This window comes from Trachurus japonicus, chromosome 6 (assembly GCF_045865225.1).
Source record: "Trachurus japonicus isolate A0001 chromosome 6, Traja_1.0".
Classification (NCBI taxonomy): domain Eukaryota; kingdom Metazoa; phylum Chordata; class Actinopteri; order Carangiformes; family Carangidae; genus Trachurus; species Trachurus japonicus.
This window is the reverse complement of record NC_140912.1, coordinates 17354712-17365931: the sequence shown is the minus strand read 5'-3', so window position 1 is coordinate 17365931 and position 11220 is coordinate 17354712. Positions and strand designations below refer to the sequence as shown.

Below are 11220 nucleotides of genomic sequence, written 5' to 3'. Positions count from 1 at the left end.
GGGGAGTGGCCAACTCAGGGGGGTGGGAACATAATGTAAGTAAACGAGCTTGCTCTATTATAAAAGGAGGTGTACATTTGTGCTTTCCTTACAGCACTTGGTGAACTGTGAAGATCACTTATTGTTGTGAAGCCATGGTGATGAAGTTTTCTCCTGTGTGCCTTGTGGCACTGGCCTTGCTGGGCAGCTTATGTGATGCTCAGTATGGCTCAAAACCCAAATACCAGAGGCCATCACCACCTGTGAAACAGGAGCCCAAGGGACCGCCCCAACAGTCAAAACAGACATTTGAGAAACCACTCACCTGGACATACCCTGAAGATCCCAGGCCTGAGCCACAACCTGATGTGCCTTTCGAGCTACGGTATCCAGTTCCAGCTGCAACTGTTGCTGTCGAGTGCAGAGAGAGGGATGCTCATGTCGAGGTCAGGAGGGACTTCTTTGGAATTGGCCAGTTCATCAATCCTGCCGACCTTACCCTGGGAACCTGTGGTGCTGTCGCAGAGGACACTGGTGCTCAAATACTGATTTATGAAGCAGAACTGCATGATTGTGGCAGCATATTAACAGTAAGCACAACCAAACATTCAGTCAATATTAATCAAAACTATGAGGAAACGTATACCTGCTATTTGTTTGTACTAATATTCGTTTCTTTGCCAGATGTTGGAACACTCACTCGTCTACACCTTTACTCTGAATTATAATCCCATGCCCGTGGGTGATTCTAATGTGGTGAGGACTAGCAAAGCTGCTGTAATTGTGGAATGTCACTACCCAAGGTATGTAGACTATAATAAGAGGCTTGACAATGGACAAACAAACAAATGACATAACATCTAAATCCAAAATTGATATGTTATCAGTAGTCTTTGACTTGATCGACTATGGGTAACTGTGTGTTTTAATCATTTAGGAAGCACAATGTGAGCAGCCTTCCTCTTGACCCCCTCTGGATCCCATTCTCTGCGGTTAAGGTGGCAGAGGAGTTCTTGTACTTCACCCTGAGACTCATGACTGGTAACTTAAAACACTTTTATCATGTGTGTTTCAAGATATCTATTTGTGTGCATTATAATATAATAATTTCTTTCATTGCACAGATGACTGGCAATATGAGAGGCCAAGCTACCAGTATTTCCTGGGAGACATAATTAATATTGAGGCTACAGTCAAGCAGTTCTTCCACGTGCCCCTCCGTGTTTATGTGGACAACTGTGTAGCTACTCTTGCACCTGACGCAGCCGCCAACCCCAGATATGCCTTCATCGAGAACCATGGGTGAGATTTAGGCAGTTGATTGAAGCTGTTCTCTTGAATGAGAATTAATCATTTCGAACACTGAAACACTTAACTTTCAGTTAATCTTTAATGATGTTTCTTTTGTATGCAGTTGTTTGATTGATGCTAGGGTCACAGGCTCTACCTCAAGGTTCATGACTCGCTCCGCAGAGAACAAGCTTCAGTTCCAGTTGGAGGCCTTTAGGTTCCAGGGTGCTGAAAGTGGACTTGTCAGTATCTCTATTAAGACTCAGTTAAACATGTAATGTTTTTTGTTACATATCAAATGCAGCAACATAACAATAACTTAAACTTTGTGTTATTCAACCAGCTCTACATTACCTGCCACTTGAGAGCAACATCCACTGCTGTTGCCATTGATAGTGGTCATAGAGCTTGTTCCTACATTAGCGGGTAAGTCTGCTAGTGTATGCCCATGTTAATCAAATAGTGAGATTGAAGAACTGATATGGCACTCACCTCTTCTCTCTCTTTCTATCTCCAGGTGGAGGGAGGCTGGCGGCCAGGATGGAGTTTGTTCCTCTTGTGAGTCTGGTGGATTTGGACCTGTACCATCTGGTGGATCTGTTGGAGGCGGTGGTGGTTCCTTTGGCGGTGGTGGTGGTTCCTTTGGCGGTGGCTCTTCTCTGTCTACTCCTGGAAGGAAGAGCCGTGATGTGGCCCAGCAGCAGACCCAAACTGAATGTATGATACTTATATATTTATATAAAAACTATTATGTGAATTATTTGATATCATAGAAAATTTGACAGTTTCTGAGTTAATGTTATTTTACAATGACCATAATGTGTGCTTGTCTGTTTTGCAAGACTTTAACACATGCCTTCTTTCTTTTTCAGTCTTGGAATGGGAAGGTGATGTCACCATGGGTCCTATCCCTATTATGGAGAAAGTGATTGCCTAACTTCCATTCGTGCCATGGCAATAACCATCAAAATAAACATTCTCACTGGTTCATATCTGTTATTCTCTTCCTTCTTGTTAATAGTTGAGTTTAAATAAGGAAATAACCTTCATGGACCTCCTTTTAATGTAATCAAAAGCACAAAAGTACAACAAAAAATATGTTTTACATTGTCCTTTGTGTTATGATAAATTAAATGGAAATAAAAATTAAATTATGTGAAAAGCTTGTGTCAACACTGAGGTGAACCATTTTTCCTATTTTTCATCTAAGATGTATGCTGAGTGGGAAGCAAATCAGTAGTGGGATAAAATGGACTGTGATATCGTAAGATTAAGATATGCATTTATATGTATAACATACTACTTCATCAGTCTCACCCTGTTACACCAGACTTTACAGTCTCTATCCATGCAACATTAAACAGGGTTTACTCAACATCTCTTCATTGGTGAATCCAGTAATATATTGAATGAACAAGGTCCTGCTTACAAGCATACAAATCTTATGTTCAGGCCTTACCTATGAATAGGTTGGTATTTGCCGCCCTCCTGTGGCACAAATGTACTGTAGCAAAGTACACAGTTTCAGCACCACAGGCAGTGAACAGCTCCACAGTGCGCCTGCTCAGTACAGAGTGATACCTCCTGAACTCTGAGGTGTGACTCTTACTGATAATTTACTTACTGTTTGGTAAAGAGGAATAGGAATCCCAATACAAAATTCTCCTACATTTTGGTATCTTTAAGAAAGAGATGGTGTTATGTACTTATGATAACCTACTGGTTTAAAAACAGGGTCTGCTCACCACAACAGTTTTGTAGGATATTATCCGTTTTCATCTGGTAGGAAACTTGCATTTTATTTTGTGGCAATTCATTGATGTTCTTACACTATGTCCTCAGAATTCTGCAGTCCTTATTTACTAATGTATTTTGTTCATTGCGTTTGTCTTTGAGCTCTGTGCAGGCCTATTCATCTTTTGTGACACTCCTACTGTCCAGCGAGCTGTTCTCTTAATTAATATGGAGCCCAGGCCCAATAGATTATGGCAAGATGATGTAGCCTAAACATGGGTTTGAAAAACAGTAAAAGACACGTCTTTTCTGGGGAACCCTTGGACCCCCACCCCACCATCTCACCCACTCCCCTCCGACCCAGGGGGAGGACCTGGTGCTCAGACATGACTTCTGGTTGTAAATTCCACAGTCAGTGTAATGTCACTGTAAACACCGAGCCTGCATGCATGGCTTAAAGCTCTGCTCTCATCCACTCAGGGCAGCCTGCTCATACGGTAACGGCACTGACGTTATACCGTCTCTAGCCCCACTCCCCCTCCCCCTCCCCCTCCTCCTCCTCCCTCTCCTCCGTCTCTGCCTGTCTCCGCACTGCTGGCCTCTCATCCGTTGTGTGTCACAGGCAGCATCGCGGCAGCAGCAGACATTTGGCGAGCGCCTAACGCGGACTGTGGCCGCATACTGCGCGCTTCTGCTACGTCGTGGACCTACCGAGGGAGACGCAGGATTGTATTTTCATTCCCACCCGTGCTGTGAGCTGCCTCCGAAGATCATTTCTGCCTTGATACCCCCACACCTTCTACTCCTCCTACCCCGCGAGTGTGGATGGTTGACTGCAGATTTCATGGTGCTGAGCAGGCTCGTCTGATTGAAGGCTTTGCGGCCAGGGGGGCATCCGTGGGGGCCGCAGAGAAAGACACCCCCAGTTCACGGCTGTGTCCGTCCTCTACCCTGCCACTGTGAATGGACTGCGCTCCTTCCGTGATTTTCTGCAGTCGCTCTGAGTCATTTGTGGAAGAAGATGGCGGACAGGGCTGAGATGTTTTCCCTATCCACTTTCCATTCCCTGTCTCCTCCTGGCTGCAGGTAAGAGCTTACAAGGAAAGCGACAGTGGAAAGGGAATGATGGAGGGCTGATGTGCACAGCTGATGAAGGGAGAAAGGGACACTGACGGGCGAGGAACACATCTACCTATCCAGTTTTGTTTTGATGACTGCAGTAAAGCGCACATCCTGAGCCTGCTAGTAATAGATATTTAGAATAACCTGCCAGGCCTGCTGCTGCCTCCCCTTGCGCGCCTATTACCCATGAGCTGCAGTTTTAACTGTGCTGCCTGTTTGTGTTTTGGTGCGTGATGGCGCTTGTTGAGGTTTTGCTTTATATAAGACAACTGTCACATTTTCATCCGCAGGGAGGGGAGGGAGGGTAAATGGTAAAAGAAAATACATGGCAAATGATTGATCTTTAGCTGTCGCGTCAGTCACCCGCTTTGCGCATTCTCGGTATGAGGCCCACGCCCTGTTGAGTCCTACCCAGGCAAGGGCATGTTGCTGAACAATGATTTAAGGAAGTCCTACTGATATTGATGCTCTTTCAAACGCCTTAAATGTGACCTCTGCGACACACAATATGACAAATCTGCTTGCTGGTTTCCTCTTGCCCAACCACAATTGTGAGTAGGATTGTACTGGCAGTTACCAAGGATCAATAACTAGTGCAGAATCAGTGCTAAAGCGACAGTATACTCTGAGGTTGTGGCTGATATAGACGCAAAGAGAGGACATGGAGTTGTCTAGGATCAGTGTTTGTAAATGAGGCCCTGTAGAGAGATGTGGAAAATTGCAACACTTTGGTGTGGTTTGGCTGAAATTGTGTGGAGGCTGCTGCAATATTCAGATCTGCTGTTTCCTGGAGGCTCAGTGTAGGAATATGTCACAGGGATGTGACAGATGTAATTGTATTTCTACTTGGATACGATTTCCATATGCAATGATCTCATGCCGACCACCTCTCTCTGTTACCATCCCACATATCCTATTGGCTACTCAACAACCAAAGCAATAATTTGTTATTGTCTTGGTGTCATATATTACTGTATTTTCCAGCTATACACAGCTATAACTCACCCACACAGACTGGTAGGAAGAAGAAACATGAACAAATGGATAGTGGAGGGTCTCAGCACTAATAGGCTACATACAATTCAAATAGCATTTCATTGTCCCTGTGTCTGCCTCCACATGTCCCATATCCTACTCAGTCCAATCACATTAGCGAGCCATCTCCCAAAGGATTTCATATCCACAACATGCACTCACGCAGGGTTTGGTTACATACTGCAGCTTCATCTCATGAGCGGATCATATCAGATCAATAGACCTGATTTTTTTTTTTTTTGCATCACTACCAGTGACCTTAGTTCACAGCACAGAGCCAAGCTTTGGCCATTACATCAACATTTTTAATTAGCAGCACTGGCCAATAATCTGAGCAAGCTAATCTTAAATGTATCAGAGGAATAATGGGTACAGCTCTTTCTTTATACACACTTTTGACCTGCTGATACATTCACTGTCACTTAGCCTTCTCCAAATCTATATCTGTGTGTTGAGTGATCGTATCTATGGAGAATAAAGCCCACTAGAGAGACGTCAATAATCAATTTAGAGTGCACCAGTCTATTATGTGAATAGGGTGGAGACTGATCAGTTACACCCCAATGTTTTGATCCGTTTAAGAGAACAGCAGTTTGTTGTTTGTCTTATTTAGTTTTAGATTGAAATACCAGTACATTTAAGCGAGCCTATAATCATATAGATTTGTTTTTCTTTTACATACATGAATTACACATAATAGTGTTTTTTGTTGTTGTTGTTTCTGTGTTTATACATGTGTGTCTCTTTCTCCATATTTCATGGATGGAATCACCGGCATTGTGATGGTGCGGTACAGTAATCTGCCTTACATAACCTAAACACTGTTTCCAATAGGCAACATAATCCGCAAGAGCCTATCTTTTTCCCCTGAGCACCAGAAATTTATGACAGACTATAATTTCTCCAGCTCTAAGGGAGCTCTCTCTCTCCACTGAAAGTACAAGCTTTAAGAGATGGGCCTACACACTGTATCATCCTGTACTGACACAGTTCACTAATATTTCAACCTATATATTTGGCATTTCTCTTCTGTACGTTAGAGTATGTGAATATATTTTATGGCTTCATACAAACAGAATGAACTTCATTGGGAATCAATGTGGTGTTTTCCTTTATTTTCCCATCCAGACTTCAACTTAATATGACATAAATATAAAATGCAGGTATCTTATAGTTTTTCTGCCAACATAGACCCTGCTGTGGTTTGCTTAAACCTAAGACAAAAGTGCTGACATATTAAAATGTTGTACTCTTAAAGTACTGGCCACCCATTACCTTTTGTGGATGCATTTGTTTGTGCTGTCTTTCGTAGATTTGTTGAGGCAGCAGTCTGGTGGGAGATCCTTTTTTTTTGGTTCTTCTTTTTTAGGTTGTTTGGGTTTGGAATCGTGGCAGAATTTGCCGGGTTTCATTTTGGATCCATTTTATTAAAGTGGCTCTGCATTCAACATATCACATACTGAGATGAAGTTTATCTCTTGTATTTTAAATGTACAAAACATTAGGTGACTTAGCCAAGTAATGTGTATCTGACAGAAACCTGCAGCTTTTGTTCTTTGAATGTCAGACCTAAGATTTGGCGTTTTTTTTTATTGATATTTATAAATATTACCTCTTACAATTAAGTAAAGCCTATTTAAACTGGATTTGACTCTGAGTTACGTAATCACTTCAACCAACACAAAATAAATCAACAACTATTTGGTTGAGCATAGCAAAAAGAGCTTTTTATGTGCTTTTATACTTTCTCATATTTACATGAAGTCTTCCTCCCCTCATTCCTTTGCCTGTGAGTCCATATGTTTAGCAGCTGATGTTCCACTTTTGCCTTTCGACTCTTTAAAGGCTGTGTGGAGAAGGCAGAGGGAGGCCAGTGGGCGGTGGTGGGTATGGTTATCATGGGGTAAGAGGCTTAAATCAAATACAGATTCATTTTAGCTTAAGCGTTCCATCGTTGCCTCCCCCATGCTATCATCCTATCACTCTTGTGGCGTTCCTCTTTTTCGTTTCCCTCATTCTGTGTACAACCACCACTTGGCTTGTTTTCACCTGTCAGTCTTCTCAGTGGATGCTGCTACAGCTTTGTTTTTCCATTTAAGAATGACTGAATGACTCATATTTATGCAGTCCATATGAAATTCTTTTCCATCAGTATGATGCCCCTGGGTGTTTCCCATCTATCAGCTGCATTCACTTTACTTTTGATGATTTCATTTATTCAAATCCAGCCAAATCTTAAAATCAACCTCTCTGAGCAAACTGACGCATCGTCTCCGCCTTCAGTTCAAATACGGCGTGATCTTCAGATTTGGATCTGACGAAGACAACAGAGAGAGCTTCATTAGGTTAAATGGTTAAATGCATGACTCATGTGTGTGTGTGTGTGTGTGTGTGTGCACGCGCCTGAGTGTGTTTTTGTGTGGGTGTGTGTACATTACTGGAGACGGGTGAAACGCCTGCAAAATTGATCTTGTTAATGAGTCAGTGGCAACCACATCAAATGTCCTTTTTTTTTTTTTAAAGATGATGATGTCACCGTGGAGCAGGTGCTCATGGTTAAAAGGCAGCTCAATTACTGCAAAGTCCCGATTGCAGCCCCCCTTTGTGTCTGGATCTGTTTTAATCTTATCATTATAGTGTCAGAGAGCACAGGAGAAAATGAAATTTACACTCTGTCATTTCATTTTTTTAATTATTGACATCTGCGAACTGCAGTTATACAGTAATGCTATTTTATGCTTTGTACTCTTGTCATTTGAATGGGGTTACTTAAGTGATAGCTATAAAGTTTTTTTCTCCTTAGGTCCAACAGAGATTGAGTTTACTAAAACAGAAAACAGGGTTTTTTCAGAGCCAATAATGATACGGATTATTAGTAATCGATAACCGATATTTAGAACCGAAAATTATTTGCACTAAAACTTTAAATTTTGGTGTCAAAATTTAGAATAAAACACTTGGGATTGGACTGAATACATTATACTATTTGTTTGTTTTTTGTACACTGAAAATCTGTGATAAAAAGACCTTAAATTTTTAAGGAAAAACACAAACTCCCACACAAATCTTGGTTCGGTGGGGGCTGTGGGCGGGACATTGTTACAAGAGGTGACTTCAGGCAGAGAGACAGCTGCATCACAGCCAAAGGAACGTGTTTTAAAATACATTTATTTTTCTGTTATCTGTGAAAATTGACAATTTTCGTAAAAATTCAGATATTATCGGCCATGCCAATAATCGGTTGACCCCTATAAATTACTAAAAGTATTGACTGATCATCGAAATGGAAACATTTACAGAGAACTGATTAACAGAGTAATTAGAACATAATGGGGGATGGGGAAAACATTTGAATCTGAAAGGGCCCAGAGAAAAATGAAAGAAAGGAGGGAGACCTGAAGACATAGAGGTGGAAGAAAAGCCCTCATATGGGAGTGCCATTGCGCCATTATGACCAGCATCATTGAATGGTAATTTTGTGCTGACCTGTTTTCTCATGGTAGGATTCTCATTTTTGCTCAGCAAGTCACAATTCAAAATAGATGGAGACTAGGGTGTTGCAGGACATTTTTTTCCTGCATGATCCCAGACAGTTGTTCTAATGATGATTCTTTCTTGAGCTCTAAAGCCTCAGCTTCAACATCCTAATCGATAAGAACAGTCACAAGCAGAGGTGACTGGATGCAAGAGACGTCACATTGCAATGTCAGATAAGCAGCAAGTAGCACACAATATGGTGTGACAGGCCCTGCACGCTCACTTGGATGTCTAATCATGGGCTTGTGATGACAACACTGCAGTAGTGGCTAAAACTCTACTATCTCATATGGAATCTTAACTCAAAATGATATAGAATATTTCACCATGTGCTGAAAGAGAAATTGAGACATCAAGAGAATAGGGAACTGTTTGCTGTCGAGACGAAGGAGTGAGCGCCTTGTATGCATGAATGTCTTTGTTTGTGTATATGTGTGCAGATGAGGTCAGGGACCGTTTTCACACTTCAAGGAGAGGACAGAGCATCTGTCTGGGTTTGGGGCGTCACTCTGTGTCTGCAGCTTTTCACTGACACACATTTCTTAGGTTTTGCAGTTCAGGGGAAATGGGGCCACACTCTGTGGTGACATGCATTGCAGGGCTCCAGGATGACTTCAACACTAAGTAGGAGAGGACACAAACAAAATGGAGTCTGGAAACACAGCCAAATAAGAATCTATGGTGGATACTGGAAAAGGGATTGGGGAAAAAGACATGAAAAAATAATGCTATATTACATATTACAGAGCCTATACATTCACATTATAAAAATGTAGCTAGTGTTATGTAGCCATGCTGGTATTTTTTATTTTATCTATCCAGCTTTCGACACAGTATTTGAATCCACTCCATCACAGTGGAAAGCAATGGGATTTGGTTTATGTTGCTCACAGCAATGAAAATTGACATTTAATTCAGCATCAAGAACTGTAACTGTAACAGTTTCTATTGATACTACTGTATGTATAAATCAGTGTCTTCCACATCCAATTAGCTCCATGTACTTTTACATATACATGTGGGGCAGTGGTCAGATTTCATAGAAAAATGATTGCATTACTTCTTGTCTCCTTAAAATTTTGTATCTCTCTTGTGCACTTGTACTTTTTGAATTCTAGTTTCCACTGTGTTACAGGATTCTCATTTTCTTCTCTCCTTGTCCACCTCCACTCTCTTGATTTCTAACCTGTCTCCTGTATCCTTCACTTCCCCTAACCCCTCATCCAAAAAACCAAACATGGACCTCGTTCCACTGGGGCACTGGTGACAGGATGCCTTGGATACAGCAGCACTGATGTGGTGTTTTTCCATCATGAATCACACCCACACATACTCGGAAACACAATTCCCTGAAGGCTCAAATGGGCGAGGAGCTTATTAGTGACCTTCTTTCTCCTAGTTTAGTTAAAGCAGGCTCTATCTTCCTGTTGTATCTACGTGGAGAAGTTTTGAGGTCCAAGTCCCACCTACACACCACACTCAGGCTGAGAGATTGGTGTCATTTTGTGCTACATCATATGTTATTCACACAGTGTCTGGCATCTGTTGTCACACTGCTATGACACCAGTGGCAACACAAATCCAGTATGGTGCACTGTGAAAGCATTTTAATGCTGGGCAGAAAAGGACAATTATAAGGTCTACTTATTCAGGACTAGTCTTGAAATGTCTCGTTTCTTGTGTATCTGCTAAGTAACACAAATTGCCCTAATTTAATTAGGTTGCACTTAGTGGTTTTGCAATCACCTTAGCAGATGCTGTATTGACCTTGCCTTGCAACTGCAACGGATGCAAAAATAATCTACTATTTAATTTGCCAAATTCTGTGGATGTTGGGACAAACCCTTTTTATGTCCCAGTGTGTATGGCATTTAAAACTGCCACTAGTTTGAGAATAATTGGACATGCACACAGGTCTAAGGTTAATTATAATGAGAAAAAAACCCTTTGATGTCCCTCGGCCCAGGACTGTGCTGTTATGGTAATGAGTACTCATTTAAAAAGATGAAATGTTAAAGCACAACCAAGTAGTTTCACCTTTTATTCCCCTCAGTTTCATGAACGTCTGACTGTTTTTCATGAATATACAGTTCCATTGACAGCAGTAGAGATTTTGACTGTAAATTTACAGTGAAAAATATGTTGCATATCTCCATATTGTCCAAAAAGGCAGATGTTTGAGATGTACCAATGCCTCAGGTTTTCAGCAGTGAACACAAGTGTAAACCTTATTATCTGATCAGTCAGGTTAGGTTACACGGATGGCACTTATGCAGCTGTGGCAAAGCCGACACGGTTGTTGGTGCGGTCATAGACGGAGTAGTACTCTCTGAGGAACACGTCTCCAAAGATCCACAAGGGCTCGCCATCCTGAGAGGGCAGGTAGGTGGGGGTGATGCCCACTGAGCAGGTGTTGTATCCACCCTGGTTTTGTGGAAAGAGGAGAATGGGTATTTGCATATCATTGCATGTACACTGAAAAACGCAGCGTGTACATGAGGGGTACTTGTACCCACAGAGATA

At 41.9% G+C, this 11220-nt stretch overlaps 3 protein-coding genes across 4 annotated transcripts in view; 2 read left to right on the top strand and 1 right to left on the bottom strand.

Moving 5' to 3' along the window:
* Nucleotides 1-80: 80 nt before the first annotated feature.
* Nucleotides 81-2259, top strand: LOC146985952 (zona pellucida sperm-binding protein 3-like). The gene is made up of 8 exons (XM_085779451.1): nt 81-569; nt 664-782; nt 917-1020; nt 1104-1281; nt 1394-1511; nt 1613-1695; nt 1787-1986; nt 2142-2259. Exons 1-8 carry the CDS (start codon nt 135-137, stop codon nt 2204-2206), a joined length of 1302 nt encoding a protein of 433 aa, XP_085635577.1. The 5' UTR covers nt 81-134; the 3' UTR covers nt 2207-2259.
* A 1206-nt stretch (nt 2260-3465) lies between these two features.
* The window catches only part of mapk8ip2 (mitogen-activated protein kinase 8 interacting protein 2), a 27155-nt gene continuing 19400 nt past the window's right edge, over nt 3466-11220 (top strand). Inside the window, exon 1 of one of the 2 annotated variants that reach the window (XM_085779444.1) lies at nt 3466-4089. In XM_085779444.1, the coding sequence (XP_085635570.1) occupies nt 4025-4089 (65 nt within the window). In that variant the 5' untranslated portion in view covers nt 3466-4024. The remainder of the gene's footprint in view (nt 4090-11220) is intronic. The other variant, XM_085779445.1, reaches the window with a different exon arrangement.
* LOC146985951 (gastricsin-like) overlaps nt 10926-11220 on the bottom strand; it is a 2793-nt gene continuing 2498 nt past the window's right edge. The window contains exon 9 of the mRNA XM_085779442.1: nt 10926-11121. Within this exon, the coding sequence (XP_085635568.1) occupies nt 10966-11121 (156 nt within the window). The 3' untranslated portion in view covers nt 10926-10965. The remainder of the gene's footprint in view (nt 11122-11220) is intronic.